The 19,797-nt window shown below is 52.9% G+C and overlaps 9 protein-coding genes across 9 annotated transcripts; 2 read left to right on the top strand and 7 right to left on the bottom strand.

The window, feature by feature from the left end:
* Positions 1-215: 215 nt before the first annotated feature.
* On the top strand, positions 216-1,943 carry Z517_00705 (uncharacterized protein; the record flags this gene model as incomplete). The annotated part of the gene is made up of 3 exons (XM_013433669.1): positions 216-430; positions 483-1,460; positions 1,526-1,943. 3 exons carry the CDS (start codon positions 216-218, stop codon positions 1,941-1,943), a joined length of 1,611 nt encoding a protein of 536 aa, XP_013289123.1.
* Positions 1,944-2,951: 1,008 nt separating this feature from the next.
* Z517_00704 (uncharacterized protein) lies at positions 2,952-4,301 on the bottom strand (the record flags this gene model as incomplete). Its single annotated transcript, XM_013433668.1, has 5 exons — positions 2,952-3,139; positions 3,204-3,272; positions 3,334-3,579; positions 3,632-3,960; positions 4,012-4,301. The coding sequence occupies 5 exons, from the start codon at positions 4,299-4,301 to the stop codon at positions 2,952-2,954; spliced, it is 1,122 nt and encodes a 373-aa protein (XP_013289122.1).
* Positions 4,302-4,969: 668 nt separating this feature from the next.
* On the top strand, positions 4,970-6,801 carry Z517_00703 (uncharacterized protein; the record flags this gene model as incomplete). Its single annotated transcript, XM_013433667.1, has 3 exons — positions 4,970-6,150; positions 6,211-6,341; positions 6,416-6,801. The coding sequence occupies 3 exons, from the start codon at positions 4,970-4,972 to the stop codon at positions 6,799-6,801; spliced, it is 1,698 nt and encodes a 565-aa protein (XP_013289121.1).
* A 390-nt stretch (positions 6,802-7,191) lies between these two features.
* Positions 7,192-8,100, bottom strand: Z517_00702 (uncharacterized protein; the record flags this gene model as incomplete). Its single annotated transcript, XM_013433666.1, has 1 exon — positions 7,192-8,100. The coding sequence occupies one exon, from the start codon at positions 8,098-8,100 to the stop codon at positions 7,192-7,194; it is 909 nt and encodes a 302-aa protein (XP_013289120.1).
* Positions 8,101-8,497: 397 nt separating this feature from the next.
* On the bottom strand, positions 8,498-10,337 carry Z517_00701 (uncharacterized protein; the record flags this gene model as incomplete). The annotated part of the gene is made up of 6 exons (XM_013433665.1): positions 8,498-9,056; positions 9,158-9,267; positions 9,325-9,445; positions 9,511-9,738; positions 9,791-9,911; positions 9,974-10,337. The coding sequence occupies 6 exons, from the start codon at positions 10,335-10,337 to the stop codon at positions 8,498-8,500; spliced, it is 1,503 nt and encodes a 500-aa protein (XP_013289119.1).
* A 694-nt stretch (positions 10,338-11,031) lies between these two features.
* Z517_00700 (uncharacterized protein) lies at positions 11,032-12,269 on the bottom strand (the record flags this gene model as incomplete). The annotated part of the gene is made up of 3 exons (XM_013433664.1): positions 11,032-11,339; positions 11,397-11,826; positions 11,874-12,269. 3 exons carry the CDS (start codon positions 12,267-12,269, stop codon positions 11,032-11,034), a joined length of 1,134 nt encoding a protein of 377 aa, XP_013289118.1.
* Positions 12,270-12,956: 687 nt separating this feature from the next.
* On the bottom strand, positions 12,957-13,831 carry Z517_00699 (uncharacterized protein; the record flags this gene model as incomplete). Its single annotated transcript, XM_013433663.1, has 2 exons — positions 12,957-13,408; positions 13,468-13,831. 2 exons carry the CDS (start codon positions 13,829-13,831, stop codon positions 12,957-12,959), a joined length of 816 nt encoding a protein of 271 aa, XP_013289117.1.
* A 1,409-nt stretch (positions 13,832-15,240) lies between these two features.
* Positions 15,241-17,258, bottom strand: Z517_00698 (uncharacterized protein; the record flags this gene model as incomplete). Its single annotated transcript, XM_013433662.1, has 3 exons — positions 15,241-16,221; positions 16,277-16,315; positions 16,374-17,258. 3 exons carry the CDS (start codon positions 17,256-17,258, stop codon positions 15,241-15,243), a joined length of 1,905 nt encoding a protein of 634 aa, XP_013289116.1.
* Positions 17,259-18,437: 1,179 nt separating this feature from the next.
* On the bottom strand, positions 18,438-19,506 carry Z517_00697 (uncharacterized protein; the record flags this gene model as incomplete). The annotated part of the gene is made up of 2 exons (XM_013433661.1): positions 18,438-18,995; positions 19,084-19,506. 2 exons carry the CDS (start codon positions 19,504-19,506, stop codon positions 18,438-18,440), a joined length of 981 nt encoding a protein of 326 aa, XP_013289115.1.
* Between the last annotated feature and the right edge of the window lie 291 nt (positions 19,507-19,797).

Here is a 19,797-nt window from a genome sequence, read left to right as displayed (position 1 = left end):
ATCAACCAAAGATCTGGTGGTGTCAGACAAGCTTCAATATGCCGCCCCCCGGATCCTTCTTGGTTCGACCTCCATGCTGGGGTTTGGCGCGTGGAACTGCCACCACATCGCACTGCGGGGTCGGACTTCGGTGTAGGATTTAAAGGAAACATGTTCGTGCCAAAACATTGTCTACCACTCCGCTCGCCCACATGGCCTCCACAGACAGAAGTGCCATGGCTGACAAGAACCCTTCCATCTTGACTCCGAGTCTCGACCTCTCGCTCCAGACAACCGAGCAGTCGGTCTTGGACGATGAGCCAACACTGTGGAAGTCCATCAGGAAATGGCCCAAGGTCCTGGGATATTCCTTGGGTTTGACATCCAGCATCTTGCTGTATGGGTTTGACACTTCGATAGTGGGCAATGTCTCGGCTATCCCAGCGTTTCAGTGAGTTTGCCTCGACGATATCAAACTCAGAGCCTAATAGGATCGTTCTTAGAGAAGACTATGGCCGAGAATTGAATAACCGCCACATCATCCCGTCGATGTGGATGGGACTCTGGAACGCTGTCAGCCCGATTGGTATTATGATTGGAAGCATCATCGCTGGCTGGCTCCAGGATCGTATTGGGCGACGTCCGACACTCGCTCTGGGAAGCTTCTTGTCAGCCGGAGCAGTGGCCATCATATACTGCTCGCATTTCCCCGATGCGTTGGACTCGCGGCGGGGCACCTTTCTCGCGGCCAAACTCATTCAGGGGTTGGCTGTCGGAGCTCTCTTGTGTACCACGCAGACGTATCTTTCAGAAATCCTACCGCCAAAGCTGAGGGGATCAGTCATGGCCTTCTTCCCCGTCTTCACGCTGCTCGGACAATTGATCGGCGCGGTCGTCGTCTATACATCCTTGAACTATCCCGACGACCGACCCTACACCACGCCCATGATTGCGCAGTGGCCGTTTTCTGCTGTCCCTTTAATCCTGGCTCTGCTGCTGCCAGAGAGTCCCACCTACCTGCTTCGCAAGCGGAAATACGACAAGGCTGTCCAAGCGCAGCGGCGGCTCGACAGTTCGAGGACCGACACGCAAAAGAATATCGACAACCTGGTATACTTGTTGCAAAAAGAGGAAGAACAGGCCAAAAGGCAGGATCGGGCAACATACGCGGAATGCTTCCGGGGCACAAACAGACGGCGCACGCTGATTGTCATCTTCGCAAACACGCTGCCTCAGTTCTTTGGACTGTCCTTGCTCGCCGACGCCAGCTATTTCATCCAGGTCGTCGGCATGAGTGCAGACAATGCTCTCTTGTTCCTCCAGCTCGGCGTTGGCCTGGGGTTGCTCGCCAATATTGTCAGCATGTGGGTGATCACAAAAGTCGGACGGAGGGTGCTCGGGATGACGACCCTGGTTGGAAGCACCATCCTCTGGCTGGGCATGGGGATTGCTGGCTGCTTTGATGGTGTCGTCGTGATATGGTATGAGAAATTCTCTCCTCATCTTGGGTTGACGAGCACGAACCCGCTAATCTTCCTCTGCGCAGGTACACCGCAGTCACCATGATGGTGGTCATCGTGGTCGTCGGGGTCGGCATCTGGCCAGTCTCGTTCGTTGTCAGCGCCGAGACATCGTCCCTTCGACTCCGCGCAAAGACCCAAGGCCTCGGATGGTTTTCGGGCGCGCTCGCACAAGGAGTCTTCGGGATCAGCCTCCCCTACGTGTACAACGTCGACCAGGGCAACCTTCGAGCAAAGGCCGGGTTCATCATCGCCGGATTCTCAGCCATCGCCTGGGTCCTGACCTGGTGCTTCGTGCCCGAAATGAAGGAACGCACCGCCGCAGAGATCGACGTCATGTTCGAGCATCGCTTGCCCGCCAGGAAATTCAAGGACTGGCGGCGAGGTACCATTGGCGAAGTCATGGCCGAAGCCTCCTTCGGCTCTCAAGCACATTTGACGTAGAAAGAAAATCGAGTCAGGCGAGTGATATGTATCTCTACTGTACGAGGTACTTGCTGCTATCTGGCTATATCAGCACATGTCGATCGGACAATCCCCGCCCCCCACAAAAACAGCCGTAAGCTTATGAGTTAGTGTTCCCACGCGAGTTGGCGGGGTCTTTTGGTAAGTAGAACCCGTCCCACATCGCGAACAGGCTAGAGGTACTTTGTATTTTTTTTTAGCAGGTGTGGCAGAAAACGCTTTGGAGGTACACCCCACGTTGACTCGCTACCGAGATGTCATGCAATGCTCGCGTGTCTTCACGCACCAGGAACAGAACAAGACCAATCTCTGAATCTTCATCCGCATCCGCTTCTCTACATCTGGAGAAGAAAAAGTAGACTTTCCACACGTCCCTTGACCTCGGGTAACCACATTGCCACATTATCAAACTCGCCTCTGTTACGGATGCAATCCCCTCACGCCGCGCCCACTTCGCCATGGTCAGTGGAGAAAAGGGGCCAGAGCAACCGAAGTGGGCAGCACCAGCATTACCGAGTATTAATTGAGCTTTCAGAGTGGAACTCTCTCCCATACCCGCGCCGCTTTTATAGCAAGGATGACTCTGTTGATACCTCGCTTCATGCTTTTCTCATGTCATTGATGTGGTACGTCGACGACAGAGAGTCCCTGGTCGGACAGTAGTGTCCTCTCCACCCTCCAGTACGGTTACACTTGATAGACAAGTGAATCTGCGTATTCCCGTTACACGGGCATGAGGGCATGAAGTTGGAGCAGGAGCTTGGAGTCACGCGACCTTGTGTCTCTAAGCGCTGAGAATCTGTCCATCCTTAACTGATCACGCCCCAGATAGCGCACACCAATATATCCAGCGACTTTTTGCACATTCACTGTCGGGTTGGGGGTTTCTTCACATCTGCAGATTGTGGTTGACCTTGACCCTGACCCTAACCCTCTCGGCCTGACGGTGGAAGTAGAGTGGCGAGGATGCCTGTTTCTCTCTGTCGCTTACAAGTTGTAGTTATTCAGCCAAGGGTCATCGAGGAGTTCACGCGCAGTGAGCCGTTCATTCGGATCCCACCGTAACATTGACTTGACGAACTCGAGGAAAAGCCGCTTATTCTCGCCGTCAAGACGCTCTTCCCGGGTGTCCAACGATTGCTTGTCGCTCAGGTCCACACCGGTCGTGAGGCGACCTATAGAAAGAATCCGGTTCAGCCTCACACCCATTCCTAGGATCAGACGGAAGGGAGGACTTACCGGAGTGATCGAAATATTTCCAACTTGTCTCGCTCCTCTCCAGGAAAGAGACAGGCGGTGGTCCAAGAACTGCCACCATCTCAGAAATGTGGTATCGGTTTGAAAGTTTGTTTGTGGCCGGATCGTAGACATCGAATAGATGTTCGTTGTAGAAAAGGTCCCATATCGTCGCGATCGCTTCCCCGAAACCGAGCCAGCCCAAAGTCGCTTAGAATGGGAAGTCCGATCGTCTTGGGCCTCGTGATCGCACGAGATTGGTAGATGGTCCGGTCCGCATAGATATTCCGCGGACCAGGGTTTGCAGCTTCCTCTTTGACAAAAGCCTCCAGAACTGATTCGTCCCCAAGACCCAGCACGATGTTATTCGCTTTGATATCTGAGAGATGGTTTTAGCTGGGTGCTTGGTTCGGGCCGGGGGTTTCTCTCACCTGTATGTACCAAATGACATTCACTGTGCAGGTAGTCGATCGCTTGCAAAATGCACCATAGTACCGGTCTCAGAAGCTCTTCCGTGAGCTTGCGTCGACTGTCTTGGTTCTGAAGCGCACGAAGACTTTCCCAAAGTGGTTGATGCACCAGACACTGATGCTGGCCGTCGGGATTTTCAACCTCGAAGCTGTCGAGGCAGGTCCGAATATGCTTTCGTCCTGGATGCTCAGATGCGATTGTGCTTAGGTAATCGTATATCTTCACCTCGTGGGCAAGGTTAGGACTGACGTCGCGTGCGAAGATCTTGAGGGCGACATATTTCTCTTGCCTGTGAATTGAAGATCAGCTAGAGGCTTTTGCAAAAGGCTCATGGTCCGACCCCAAGTCCTGGGCAAGCCACACAGTTGAGCTGGCCCCGAATCCCAGCTTGCCAACAACTTCATACTTGGAAAGGATCTCGCCTATGTAAGCTGGGTAGAAGTTCGCTGGCGTGTAGTAGGGAAGGGTTTCTTCCTCGATTTTTTTGGTCCGATTATCATCCTGTCGGCCACCTCTCGCAGTAGAAGAATAGTTTCGCAGACCAGGAGAGCATCGCAAGGGAGGACATGGTGAGGATTTGAAGGTATATATGTAGCGATAAGGCAGTGTAGTTCTCCGCAAAGCAAGCATGACACGAGGATTGTCCACCTTCACACGGGGCACACATGCGAAAAAGGTAGAGACAGAGCGTCGACCCAAGCTAGGCGTAAGCCTTGGATGCCTAACTCCTTTGACCCTAATGAGGTAGAGATCCGGTCACTCGAGTCGCACAAAGACCCCGCCGAGACTGCGGACCATATATCACTGGAGGGAAATGGATACGCGGTACGAGGTACGCTGTCATCTGTACTCGGTAGGTGGTTGGTGACGAGTGGTTACGCGCAGTCCAAGGGGCAATATTGCACCTTACCGTTATAGGCAAATGTGTTGCGCCCAAAGCGTCGATGCTATGGCGCTGCTTTTGAAGCGCTCCTTTTGCTCATTGGACAGGGGTTGAGTTGGCCAAGCACCCAATCACTATCGATGACGGAAGCCCCGCTACCGACCGAGCGGGGTGAGCGCAAAGAGCGGCGGCAGCCCCCACACATGAACCGCGGCAGTTTGGGGCAGAGAACATGGGGATGGGGACTGAGGACCACTTTGCGACATGTACCGCGGGCGTACGCGGGATTAAAATAGGTGTGACAAGGCGTCCTACTGTGTTGCCATAAGATCGTCTCCTCATCCCCTCCGCTCACACAATTCCTGCCTCGACTTTGTTTCCATCCACACTTTTTTCTTTCCTCCCCTCCAGCAAGATGACTGATACAAACCCATCGATGGGCGCCATCGTCCATAGCGATGTCCTGATAGTCGGGGCCGGGTTCAGTGGCATATCCATGCTCTATCGGCTCCGCAAGGCAGGGCTTAGCGCAAAGATCTTTGAATCTGGAGGTGACTTTGGTGGCGTCTGGTACTGGAACCGGTATCCCGGAGCCCGCGTGGACTCGGAGTGGCCGTACTATCAGCTGAACATCCCCGAAGTATATCGTGACTGGGAATTCTCCGAGAAGTTCCCTGGTCACAAAGAGATCCGGGCGTACTGCGCGCACATTGATAAGGTTCTTGACTTGCGCAAGGACGTCCAGTTCAACGCCCACGTGGTGGATGCTCGATGGAGCAAGAGCGATGAGAAGTGGACGGTCAAGACCGAACAGGGACACATTGCGCAGAGCAAGTACTTGATTCTGTGCACCGGCCTTCTACACCGAAGGCACATCCCGGATTTCCCTGGCCTGACGACGTACAACGGAGTCCTGCACCACACGGGCTTCTGGCCTGAAGACATGAGTGTGAAGGGGAAGAAAGTGGCGGTCATTGGCGCTGGGGCCACTGCTGTGCAAGTCGTACAGGAGCTGGCTAAGGAAGCTGACCAGCTCACTGTCTTCATGCGTCGGCCCAGTCTGTGCTTACCTATGGGTCAACGGCCTCTCAGTGTCGAGGAGCAACGGTCGTGGAAGGCATATTTTGAGGCTCTATTCCGCGAGGGACGCCAGTCCAATGCCGGGTTCCCCGGCAAACCTGAACCACGCGGCGTGCTTGACGTGTCGGATGAAGAACGCGAGCGACACTTCGAAATGCTTTGGCAGAGAGGAGGTTTCAACTTCCTCATGGGGAACTATAGCGACGTCGTCCTGAGCAAAGAGGCGAATCAAAAGGTGTATGATTTCTGGGCCAAGAAGATGAGGCAGAGGATCAAGGACCCGAGGAAGCAGGAGTTGATGGTGCCCGTCGAGGCGCCTTACTACTTTGGTACGAAGAGATGCCCTCTGGAGCAGGACTACTATGAGATGCTCGATCGCCCCAACGTCCACATTGTCAATATGAACCAGAACCCCCTCAAGACATTCAATGCCACCGGCATGTTGATGGAGGACGGCACCCAGCTAGATTTCGACGTGGTTGTCCTTGCCACGGGTTTCGACTCATTTTCTGGATCGTGAGTTCTTGGTTTACCTCGTCCATGCGGAGAAGCATCAGTGCTAACTCAAGAACCCAGGTTGACCCAAATGGGATTGAAGAACAAAGACGGCGTCGATATCAAGGACGTCTGGAAGGATGGTATCCGGACATACCTTGGCATGACGTTTAACGGCTTCCCTAATGCTTTCATGGTCTATACTCCCCATGGTAATGCTCTCCTTCTCTCCTTTCCCGATCTATACGGGGCTTGCTCGCCCCATATGCTGACTTTGCACACTCAGCTCCCACCGCACTCTCGAACGGACCAACCATCATCGAAGCGCAGAGCGATTTCATCCTGGCCGCCATCGAGAAGCTGGAGAAGGAAGGCGCCAAGACGATTGAGCCGAACCGAGACGCCGAGGACGAGTGGGACGGCATGATCGACGCCATGAACGAGCACACGCTCTTCCCGCTCACCAACAGCTGGTGGAACGCGTCCAACATCCCCGGCAAGAAGATTCAGATCCTGACCCACCCGGGCGGCATCAAGATGTACGAGTCCCAGTGTCGCGACACTCTCAACGATTGGAAGGGTTTCACAGTCGTGGGCAAGGAGACCAACGGCGCCTTGAAGGAGAAGGGTGTACCTACCGAAAAGAGCGTGGAAATCGCCGTCCCGGTGTAACCTTCCCCCACGAATCGTCGGGACTGCGATGTGTACGTCTCGACTATATGGTTGGTAGATGGAGGCCAAGGAGGATTCCTTTGTCCCCGAAGGACGTTTGAAACCAGCCTTGAGAGCAGTGATAAATCAACAGATACCTCAGTGTCAATTTGGATCCAGCTTTCCCTTTGTTCTGTTCGACCGTGAAAAGATGTTCCAGGTTGTTTGCTCTCCTCCTCTTCGGCAGCCTAAAGGGACAGGCTATACGATACTGATGATGAGCCTATATCCACTCATGCAGTGCACGTACTGGACAGGCATGGTCCGGGGGCAGTGGCGTTTGATTCGACTCTCAAATGCCCAAGGTAACGTGTGAAGCTGGTATTCGTGCATAGAGTAGCCTTCACAGCGCTACAAAGCTTTGACCTCGATGCATTTCCGTGGATCGAAGCACATTTCCCTTGCGAATGGGGACGAGACAACTCGCCAGATAGGTTGCTGCTGAGGTCCTTGTGAGAGCTGAGTTCCACCAGCAGGATTCAGCACATAACCTCGCTGGTTGCTGACAAGGTGGACTCCGTGCTGCCGCCACTGGTTTGTGAAGTGCGTGTGGCCAAAAATCCACCAATCTACCCTGCTGATTCCTCCAGGAACGCCGAGCAAGTCTGTAGCAAATCCATCGGCCCACGGATTTCCCTCGTGCTTGGGATGGCTGCTTCCCTTTTTGATGGGTGCATGATGGGTGACAACAATAATCATTTTCTCTCGGCCCTGTCGCTTAGATTCAAGTCTGATCGACTCAACCTCATTCCGCAGCCACTTCACGTCCTTGGCATGCTCAGTGTTGTGATGGTCGACACTCCAATCATGTATTCTTCGAAAGTCTTTGATCCGGCTTTGCACCTCAGCTCGGTTTTCCGGTCGTATATGTGACTGGAGAGTGCAACCAAGCACACAGATGGACGGGTCGACGTCCAACCTTGTCCGGTTGAGGACAGACAGCTTTCCTAGCGTACTGGGCTCTCTCTGCAACCTGTAGGCAAGCTCTAAGCCTTCAGCTCGTGAAACGCCATAAAACTCGTGATTTCCGAGGACGAGACACACTTGGCCAAACTTGGCGCATTGCGTACTTATGAAGAACAGGTAATTTTCGTAGTCGTGCAGCCGGCCAATGTCACCAGCCAAGATGAGAATGGGGGCTTGAACTGGAACCTGGAAACTCTTATACTGATTTCCCGTCTCGAGATGAAGATCTGACAGAATTTGGAAACGCAGTCTACGCGGATTGGAGCACCCAAGTAATCGTTTAAAAGTGGACATCTTTGTTGTGGATGGTCAAGCCGCACATGTCGGGAGCTGACGAGGCTGGCACAGGCAAGTAAATTGGATGTCTGGGGTCACGTGGAATTCAAGTCGCCGCTTCACTTACTTAAAGCAGACAACTCGACCTTTTTCTTCCAGGACGGACTTGTCGTTGTTCACCACCAGGTACGCTGAGTAGAACTGATCCAGTTCAACATGAGAAGAGGTATTCGATGTCTTTGAAGCCTGTGCTCCGCATCAGAGGAAAGCTCTTTTCAACTGCTGGGAAAAGGAATATATTATATCTATGGCGTGTTGAAGTCAGTGCCTCTACAATTTGTTAGCGAGGAAAATTCCTCCCGCAAAGACTTGTCTCCAGTAAAGGATGAGCTACTCATCTCGTTCTGTTCCCCAACTACAGTGCCCCGGCAGTCTCTCCTCTAAACTTCTTCGTCCCCAGCTGGCTCGTGTCGTATCCGTGCTCCTCGAGGTATCGCTTGAACCTCTCGTCCTCCTCCTCGATCATGCCCTGGCCGACGTTGGGCAAGCCCACAAATGCCACGACCGCGCTGAAGATGCATAGGCTGCTGCTGACCCAGAAGGGATATTGCCCCTGCTTGACCGTGTCGTCGCCTGCAGCGTCGATCAAGAGCGGGAACACATAGGTGCCGACAAAGGCGCCGACTTTCCCCCACGCCGCTGCAATGCCGTAGAACTGTCCGCGGATGGGCGTCGAGGAGAGCTTCGATGCGAAGAGCCCGATGTTGTCGCCGGGGCCGACCTCGCCCAATGCCATGAAGATGCCCGTCAGGATGATGAACCCGGCAACGCGCGAGGGATGGTTCAGTTCGCCGTAGGCCCCCGTCATGGCGAATCCGACAATACCTTGCAACGTGACACCCACGATCAGGCACCATTTGGGACCGATCCAATCAGCCAGGAAAGCACCGAAGAAGGAACCTGGAATCCAGAAACTACAAGCGTCTGTTAGCCCCGGTCACTGAGCGCGGGCCCGAACCCCATCGACGTTCTTCGACCCGGCTGTATATACAATCTCTCAACACAAGTAACTCACCTGTTAATTGCGGTAGCCATTCCGAAATTCTTCCACAGCGGCGCGTCGGTGGGGAGGATAAAAACCAGCCAGGATGACGCAAAAATGCCAAATGAATAGGCGGAGAAGTTCTGCGTGAGGCTTGGTCAGATTTATGCCGTGGCGATGGACACGACGGCCAGACTCACGTAGACAAACCAGATGATGGAGATGACAGTACATCTCCACCAATAGAACTTGACAATCAGCCACACGGGAAACTTGTTCATCTTGTTGCGGTTATACTGTTCTGGTTCTTGAAGCTTGATTCTAGGGCACGCGCGCGTCAGCGACTATACTACAGCAACATCTCAGAAATACAGCGGGCAGCTCACCGGAGGTAAATCAGACTTAGCGGAGGAATGGCCCCTAGTGCCAGACAGATTCTCCATGCCGCGCGCAGATGGTTTTCACCCGTCGCCAGCACCACAATCATAGGGACGAACGCGCTGATCACGAAGCCGAGATCAATCTGAAAGTCGGTGGCCAAGATAAACCACCGGTTGCGATGACCTTTCTTGAGTTCACCCGTTGACTCGGCCGCGCCCACTGATCCGGCCGGGCTGTGCGAGTGTCAGTAAAAGCTTCCAGGACGACGCGTACAGAGTGTCTTACTATTCTCCTCCGATACCTAGGCCGATCAGGAATCGGTAGGCCGAGAGAGCAGCGAAGAGACCTTGGGTGCTGCCGCCTGCTCCGTACGCGCCAGCGCAAAGAATTGAGAAGATGATAAGAACTATCCGCTTGTGTTAGCACCAACATTTGGAAGAGGGCTGAATATACGCGGCAGGGTCGTACTGATGGTTGAAATGAGCAACGTATTGCGGCGAGACCAATGGTCGCTCAGGATTCCAAAGAACAAATGTCCAACCACAGTGCCGGCAAAGGCAATACTGGGGACAGCGCTCTTATACGACGACTTGCTGTACTGGTCGCCATAGATGAGCTGAAGCATTGTCGACACTGAACCGATAACGCCGTTCAGGTACCCGTCGGAGAAGAGTCCAGCTCCACAGGCGATCACGGGCCATGATCGTTCCCATCGCCCCTTGGGCACTTCGGCGAGAGGGGCGGGTGGGAAGGCGATGTCTCGTTCCTGGTCCGCATCGTATTCCTGAGAGGCAGGAAACTTCCTCTCCTGGACGTCTTCCTCGTGGTCCATGTCGTCAAGCTGGCGATTGGGACGGTTAGGAAGCCTGAAATTGAAGCCAACAAGGGCGCGTTTGGGGAGGAGCTGGAGTTGATGGTGTCTCCATCTCTCTCACTGCACCACCCTGTATTATATTTGTTCTTTTGGGCTCGAGATCGCCCTCCAGGGTAGTGTCTCTCGCCAGCGCCAGTGCCACTCCCATGCTGCAGAAATTTTTCCTGACGATAGCTTTGATGCAGCATTGAGTGGCTATCAACCGAAAGGGGAAGAAAATACTGCATGGTGGAGTGAAGCCGACCAACCAATCATGTCGAGCGAAAGGGGCACATTGTTCAATTGACTGCAATACCACGAACGGCCACTTCGCCTGCGGCAATCCACCTCCGGTCTGATAGGTCGAGTATCCACGATAAGAGGACTCTCACGTGGTGAAGACCGTGTCGGAACCGTTGAGACGCTCCTCAAATGCATACCACACGTGGCCTTTACTATGGGCTTAAGCGACCACACCAGAGAGCTTTTCGCCTCTGCGGGAAGTCATGGAATCGTAGGGTAAGGCAGATCTTCTCATTCTAGAATCGCTCAGGCCACGGTTTCGGCCGACCGCTGACCATTCTGGGTCATGGCTATTGGACGTCGGTTATCATGGGCTTTGAAGCCTTGACTTTAGGACAGCGTGGGGAAAGACCTCCCGTCTTCCCAAAAACTAGTCATAGTAGTTCTGGACTTTCACTCCTTTGAAGTTGAAAGAAGTCCCTTCGCGCTTCTCTATCACCTTCTTGTGATGAACATCCTTGACTCGGGCTCGGACATACTCGGTTCCTGTGGGAACTGGCTTGTTAGGGTCCTTATCCTCGTCTGATAGAAGGCCGAGACGCTCAAGGAGGGGTGATGGGACGGTCCTCATGGGAGTCCTCGCTCCAGGGCGACTGAAATAGAGCAAGCCTAGACGAGGGATGTCCATTTGATCTTTTGGAGGAGTGACCACCCTGTGAACTGTTGACTTGATGAAACCTGTACGAATGATTCAGTCAGCATTTCGGGTTTTCGTAATGGATGATCGAGTATTACCGTTCGTGAGGAAAGACAACGTGTCGGCTGCGTTACAAGTGATACCCCCTTCAACAGGCTTCACCCACTTCCATTGCCCCTCAGGTGTCCGGATCTGTAATCCGGCGACATGCTGTGAGAACAGCAAGGTAAGGCTGCCGAAGTCGGTGTGCCCGCCCTTGGTATAGCCTTGGGCCTTGTCCCATTCCTCCTGAGTTCTGACATTGTAGATCATGTATCTCAGGTGATCATCGGACTCTCCCTCGTAAGCATGTGCGTCCACAAAATAATTTTCCGGGAGCTCGAGAATAATGGCAATCAGTACGTATAACTTCCGGAGGACCTTCTCCCATAACTCCCTGTGGAATGCCGAAATCTCTTCCCAGTTTTCGCGGACAATTTGGTGTTTCGGCACATTCTCATAGATAGGAATAGGCTTTTGAATATTAAGCTGGACAAGATGAGCTTGTTTCATGTTGGCTGAAGTATCAAACGCACCATCTCAATGTTCTCTTTGACGCCAGTATCTCCAACCCACCGGGAGTTCTCTCTGTAGCCAAAGTATTCTCCTTCCGCAAAGTTGCATGGGAAGAAGCGCTTTTCTTCGATTGGTTGCTTGAAGAAAGTGTTACCAAAACTGAATTGGCGGAGTACCTTGCCGTCATCGATGCCCGTATTGACGACAGTCCAGAAGCCGACTCGAGTGACAGCATCGTAAAGCTGCTTAGCCAACTCTTGTTTGCCTCCTTCCTCGTCAAAACGGGATAGGTCGATGGTGGTTAGCGGAGCCCAATCAAGCTCCTCTTTCGTATATTGTGGTCGACTCCAAGGCTTGATCAAGAGTTGCTTGGCCGCCTGTGGTGCCGATTCAGTTTCAATGGCAGATGGCGCCATTTTCGGGGGTGTGTTGTAGTTTTGGCACGTCTAGAGAAGTGTCTTGGTCCACGGAGCACGCCAGACGTTTCGGTCAGATGGCGTGGGCGATGGTGCTTAAAAGGTAGACAGACGATCATACCTCCTGAGATGCGGGGTTGTAGTGAACGGAGTACTCCTTGTACACAATCTAATCACGGTGATTGCGTGCTTTCATCGCAGGAATGCGTGCTACTGCATCAGCATAGCCATTGACCACGCGTGCCACGGTATGCCCCCCAAGATCGTCTTGAATTTCTCCAAACATCTCCGCTTAGACCAACTAATACCCCTTTTGAAGGCTGCATTGCCTTGTTGCAAGCCGAGGTTCAACCCATCGAAGGCGCAGATATGTGGTGGTAATGTTCAGATCATTGACTCGCTTGAAACGGAGAGGGGAAGTGTTAATCCCTTGAGCCTGGACGTTGAAAGGGCGGCATCATGCGCGATGAGATGTTGAATGTTTCTTCTAGGACAGATAAAGAACCCGTCCGGTTCAAAATGTGATATAGCATTGTGTGCTGTTGAACAGAATCGCTTTGACAAACTGGCACTTGACAATCAGCGGTGGTGTTTGCAATGTTTGTGATGTTTGCCACCTTTTCACTGTTTGTAAATCTAGCCACGCTAGTCCACGGCGGGCGCGCATCTATTTTGATCCTCATTCTTCTACTTTGTCCAGAGCATCGCTCCACCCCCAATATTATTGTTTTTCAATGGGTTCTCATTGCCATCCTTGCCAACAACCTGGCTCGTGTAACCCAATAACTCATTGAAACCGACCTTGAGGTAGAAATACTCTTTACCTTCCGCAGCCACAACGCACACGGGGAGGTCTCCTGCAGGATCCTTCTTCGCCTTCACCAGTCCATCCTCTACGAGCTCCCGACCGAATCCTTTGCCTTGGTGGTTGGGGTGAATAGCCAAAAACTCTAATGACCAGTGTATCTGTCTATGGGGAGCACTGAAAAAGTCAAGGCAAAGGGGTCGTATTCGAGGCAGGAAGTTCCAGATGGTGAGAGGATCAGGATCTTTATCGGTCGGTCGTGCTGCCGCTTTGTTAGGCCAAATGTATCGACGGATGCTGTAAAACGTCGAAACTGCAGGCATTATCATGAGACCTGACATCAAAATTAGAAGACAATGTTTGGTGAGTGGAAAAGACGTTGGTTTGACTCACGAGGATCCCACCGTCCCCATATCCCATGTACATGCTCCCAGCCTGTCCCCACCCGTTGCCACTGGGCGAAACCCGTGACCGTTTCATTTCTAGCGTGCTCCGGCCCCCCACTGGACAGCAATGCACTCCGCGCATCGTGAAGCTGCCCATTGTCCACTTTACCAGCCTCATATGACACGACAAAGATCTGACTGAAGTCGTACCACGCCACCGTCAGGTTTTCTCTGGCCGCCTGGACGAATGCTTCGGGATGCTCCTCTATGTAAGGGAAGAGAAACTGGAACATGAGGTTGGAGCTGAAAGCAGCAGCATATATCTCTGCCATGGCAGGTATGTCGGATATCGTGGCTGGTCGGATCGGCATGATGAGATGTCGAACACAGAAGTTGAACCTATTCTGAACCAAGAGAAGCGGCCTTCACGATGAACCCGTGAGAATCAGCAAACTCGAGACCGACAGGCGGTAACCTTGCGAGACACTTGGTTTGAGGCTCTGTGCCTTGTATGCCCACGATAAGAAGTGTGGACAGCCCAGACCGTGGTGGTCCTTGAGAGAAATACACCTTTGCACCTTTCGAACAAGCGGTCCTCACAGCCAGCTTCTATCCCAAAAACAACGTACGGACGGGATGACAAGAACAGCGAATTATTCTTTCCTTTGACTTCAGCGCCCGCATTTCATTCCCCTCCTTCGACTATGTCTTTAAGTACCTACACAATCATATTATAGTGTTTCTTTGCCCCGTACACCGTTGCACTCGTACGTGTCCTTCCATTTACGTACAAGAAAACCCTGACTGAGTTGGACTTGCACTAGCCGGATCCATCTTAGATCTCAGATGAGCCCTTTACCAAATGCAGGAGCTGCTGGCTACCACGTATCAAAAAGTGTCTGACAGCCGTCAGAGATGACAGGAACAAATGTTTAGCAATCAACGCGATATCTGGTGACTTTTTGATGGCGATCCATACACTTGTGTCGACAAGCTCCGGTTGGCCTTCACGCTTTGCATTTGCGAGTCTTTCGAGTTCGCTATCTCTAATCTTACAAGATACCCCCTTTGGGAATTACTCTTGAAAGGAAAAAAAACATACTAACTGGAGGCAAGATATAGATTTGATCCCGGAAAATGAGCGAATACCACTTTATCCTAAGCTCCAGCGGAGCCTTCCCCCGATTGGTCCAACGTCACTGAACTCTTCTTGAGCGATGTATCGTGGGTATCCCAGTAATGGCACCACCTGAACACCATCCAGAACCTCGACTTGTGGGGGCCTGAATAACCTTGAGGGCGAACGGGATCGACCATAGCGACAGTCCTTTTGGCAACTCCAATCTCTTCAGCACGCAATTCCATACAATTGTAGAAGAAGGCCAAGTGTGTCCCTTGCCAATATTCCTAGCCCAAAAACATTGCTCTTACCCTCGTTGGGCTTGATTCTATCGTCAGCGAAAAGAGTCACGCCTGCCCGGTCCATCTAGGTTCTGGCCGACGATAAAGAAATCACCGCTTGCCTCATGGACGTCTTGCTAGGACCCTTAGCATTCTTTGGATCTCCGGTTCCCAGCGTTATCGAATCTCGCCGCATGCTTGAGATGGCGAACGAACGGAGTAATAAAACAGGTAGTCAAAGAGGTCAAAGAGGTCAAAGACTGTGCAGGTGACATTATTCTTCAAATTGTGACCTTCAGCTGTTGTGCTGTCGGACGTGCTTGAGCGCCTCAAGGGCTTCCTCGACCTGTTCTATGGGGAAATCAGCATCAAGGTCTCCTCACTCAAAGATGAAACAAAACTTACGAACCATGCCATTCAGTGCCTCAAATGCAATGGCATAATTTTGTAGCGCTCTCAACACCCGGCCCACTCCGGCATACAAATCATCTATCCCCTTGTCGGCGGCCGAGCTCCTTTGATTGATGCACTGCATTTCAAGGCTTTTGTAGCACAGCGTGAGCAGGGTGTAGCAGCTCTGCATGGCACAGCAGGCAAATGAGGGCATGGTTCGCGGAGCTGGAGTTGAAGAGTCGAGTGACAGCATTGGTGAAGAAGGCAGAGGGAGTGGCAACTGCATGGGATTGGGGTAAGGGAAGGACTCAAATGCCCTGCCAATGGCAAGGGCAGCTCTGAGGCAAGTCTTGGCTGCAGACAGGTCAGTGATCGATACGCCTTTTGGGAGTCCATCTATATGGTCGCTAGATGCATCAGAAGCACTCCCCTGAGGCGAGTGTGATCGGAGCCCCGGAAAGCCACCAGACTGATATCCATTCGGCGAGGTATTTGAGAACGCAGATGGAAGCATGGCATGGCAGGAGCATCCGAGTGGACGCGGAGAAGAGACATCAGCTTGATCGAGATCGCAGTGGCGGCGAGTGAATATTGGAACGTCTTGAAAAGCGCGATATCGGTGAAGTTTGATCCTCGCACTGTTGAGTTTGATCACCGCTTGTAATCGCAGCGACTTGGCCAGGACCTGTTCTTCGGCATCTGTGGGCGACGGGGTCGACGTTTCGTTCGGCGGGCAGGCATATCGCAAGAGGACTGAATCGAGACTGCTCTCAAGCATGGCTTTCCTCTGTTCGAGCATGCTGTCCCCCAGTCCGCCGTCGAGGGCCTTCTTCAGCGCCACAGTGTATTGGGTACACTTCAGGATGCACTGCTGGGCTTCAATGAAGAACAACCAAGCATCAGGGTCCGCAGTTGATGTTGGTAAAGGCGTCTTGAACTGATGGAAATCAATCGAGATAATAGGAGGCTAGTTCAACCAGATCAGACAGTGGTTACCACCGAGGGTCGACTATCAAACCTACCGTGCTGCTAACGATGGACGACTGCAGAACGACAATATACTGGAATACGGGTTAGCCGGTATTGTCCACACCAGTCACGGCTCACCCATCCACTTACTGTCATCCACCAGGCACGTCGACGTGCCTCTGTGTATTGGTCCAAACAAAGATCAGAAATGTCGTGCAGGCAGAGTCTGACGGCGGCATCGTATGCTTGGCTGGCCCGATTTCTCATCTTTGCCAAATTCCCTCGCTGGGCATATTCATAGATGCTCAACAATACGTGTGCCAGGACACCTTCCAGCTCCACTGGCACACAAGGGTGGAACTTTTCACGCTCGATCAATGGTCGACGATGATCCAAGGCCTCGGACGGGTTGATAGTGGATTCGAGCAGCTCGGTCTCAATTTCGATACTCTCCATGGTCATTTGGGAGAAAGAGTGAGCTCGCTGCCTTCGGAGGCATACAGACTCATCACTATCGGGGTACTCGTCCTCGGGATGGGGGATCAGAACAAGAATCGCCATCAATGCCATGACCAAGGGCGACGCCGGCTCGAAGAATTTGGATTCGCTCGCTGGGTCGTCAACCTGCAGTGTCGTCACTGGCGGTGGCAGGATCGGGAAGTACGGATGAATGAAGATGTAGTAGGCATTGAGGATCGCCTCGTTCTCTTGGTAGTTCCGAGTGATTGGCGTGTATACTTTGTCCTGTGGATCGTCCTCCTCCATGGCGTCGATTGAGTCACTGCCTTCAGAAGCGGGCATGAAGATGTTGTCAAAGATCTGGTCGCTGTCATCCTCGTCACCGCCGACGTCAATCAACCCAGCTCCCGGAGCGATCATGGTGGCAATGAGGTCGTTGTGGATCTCTTCCGACGACAGGATCAACGCATCCCAATCGATGTTGATTTCCGAGGCCATTGTTTCGCTCTGGGATTGAGATGGTGCTGTAGGAGCTGCTGCCGCTTCATCCGCCCGCCGTTGCCTTTCCACGGCCATGATGGCCTTTTTCCGCGACACGCGAGGACCGCCACGATTGCTTTTGACATAACGGCATTCTTTGCCCCTGATCAAACACTATAATATTATCAGGCAAAGAGGTTCCCATGAAAGTCAAACACAGGTGGTAAGTCGCAAGCACCAAAACCCACCCAAACACACCACACCACACCACACCACGACAGAATACATACATTGTTACAGGGAGCTTTGGCGTCACATCGTGTTCGAGACGCACGGCTTTTTGGAACCGGGGAAGGTTATAAGACGAGTTCCCAAACGTAGAATGGCTTTTCGATTCCAGGCAGGGTCTTACCACGATGTGCAGGCCACCTTTACTGGTGGCAGGATGCTCTTCCGCCGGCGGCTCTGGCCCTGGCTCTGGCTCTGGCTCAGACTCGACGCCATTGGCCCATTCTCCACGACAGTCGAAGTAGACATGAGAAATTTTGCAAGGGAACCTCGAGGTTCGAACTAAAGTCTCCGGATTTTGATACTTGGGTCGGCGGGGTTTCGAGGTGGTCGTGTGGTCGACCCCGTTCCTGGACTTCCGATCGACCCACGGGCTGTCAAAATAGAAATTGGGAAAAGCGGAAAAACAAGATTGGGGGCGCGAACAAAGACGGAGTGGAGATAGAAAAGAGGGAAAAAGTTAGAGCTCGAAAGTGAAATACGTATATATCAATCAAACCAGCAGTTCAAGATACCGAACATCAACTTTTTGGGGGACCGCCGCTCTGGGGGGGGGCTAGAACTCATAGCCCGCGTGGTTGCGCAGGTTTATAGTGAGCCATTCCTTCGTACGAGGTAACACGTACTTGTAGAGAGAGATAAGCAAAAAGTTGCTTATCACCCAATGAAAGCGCCCCCAAGCCCCCTGGAATACCCAGTCCACTAGACCCTAAATTGCTTGTGGACAGGGGGGAGGGGGGTTTCGTGCACCGTTTCTGGGAGTGGATCATCTATCTTCTATCTATGTACAGTCTCAGGGTATACGCGACTATGTATGTACAAAGTACTCGGTACCGAGTAATAATCATCTGGCAACTGGTCACGCCACATGACAGGAGACGGAACGAGGCTCTCGAATATTTTGGGGCGCGCCTTTTCTCTTCCCCCTCCCCCCCCCCGGATTACTCGGTATGTATGAGGAATAGGCAAGGGGGGCGGGTGCTTAATTCAGTCAGTAAAGACAACATTGTCCCCCGGCTTTCTGTTGACGGTTAGCGTGAAGATGTCTGGTCTGGCGTAGCTCCCGACTGGATCAAAGTCCATTCGAGCCTGGAGTAGATCGTCCCGGTTCAGTTGTCCGTAGACGATGTCTTCGCGGTCCCAGACCGGTTCCGTGACAAACGTCCCCAGGGGCCCGACGATGCACGAGCCGCCGTGGCTGAGTACGGCGTCTGGGGTCCAGGGAGACCCGTCGGCCTGTCTGTCGTGGTGGCCGGGCGAGAAAGGTGGATAGTCAGACGGAAAGTCGGCGACCCTGCAGAACTGGTTGCACGATATCACGAAACAGCGTCCCTCTTTGGCGATGTGCTGCATCGACGCCACCCACGAGGGCAGGTCGTCGGCGTTCGGGGCGATGTAGATCTCGATGCCCTGTTGGTACAGAGACAGTCTCGCCGCGGGCATATAGTTCTCCCAGCAGATGAGGCCACCGACGCGGCCAATTTCCGTGTCCACCACCTGGAGTCCATCGCCTGCTCCTCTCCCCCACACGAGCCGTTCCGCCGCCTGCGAGAAAGACAAATCTATCAGTTGCTGACTATACAACATCTACCACCACCCTGTGGGGGCCTATGGGATTTTTGTAGAGACATACCGTTGGGATGAGCTTTCGGTGAGAGGACAGCAAGTCGCCCGTTCTCGAGAGGAGTATTGATGTGCAATACAAGGTCCCTCTTTCTTTCTCGATGATCCCTACCGACAGAAACACGTTGTGGTCTCTTGCAATGCTCCGTAGTTCCTCAAATTCCGGAGACGGGATCGCCACGGCCGACTGGTAGTATTTGGCGAACCATTGGCGACCTCGAGGTTCTCGTGCCCCTATCGTCGCATCGAAGGCGTAACGCCACGGGTATGCGCTGAGGAACCCTTCGGGGAAGACGACGAGATCAGCGGATTCCTGTGCTGCCGCCTTTGTGAAGTGTCGGACTTTTTGTATTGAGGCAGGGAGATCGAAGGCGACGGGAGCTGCTTGAACCGCAGCGACCTTGACACTTGCTGCTGCTGCCGCTGTCGACATTGTTGTATCGAAACGAAAATGCAAGCTGCTGCAGCAGGGGCATCTTTGGCCAGAACATCATGGTCCTTTTGTGCTTCACAGGTCGACCTCTGCATCTGACTGGTGGCCAAAACCGCCAACGCCGATTTCAGACGTTCTGCCTATTCCGGAAGACTCGAGAGTGAACACCGTATTGGTTTTTGGTGTATTATCCCCGATTCCCCAAAGCAGTTTCCGGCCAAAGTCGCGGGCCCACTTTCCGGAGAGAGTGGAAGCATTTCCCCCCCAAGCAAAGCCCGAAAAGCAAACACC

Source organism: Fonsecaea pedrosoi, assembly GCF_000835455.1.
Source record: "Fonsecaea pedrosoi CBS 271.37 unplaced genomic scaffold supercont1.1, whole genome shotgun sequence".
Lineage (NCBI taxonomy): Eukaryota > Fungi > Ascomycota > Eurotiomycetes > Chaetothyriales > Herpotrichiellaceae > Fonsecaea > Fonsecaea pedrosoi.
Note: the sequence above shows the minus strand (reverse complement) of the source record. Positions and strands in the feature narration are given on the sequence as shown.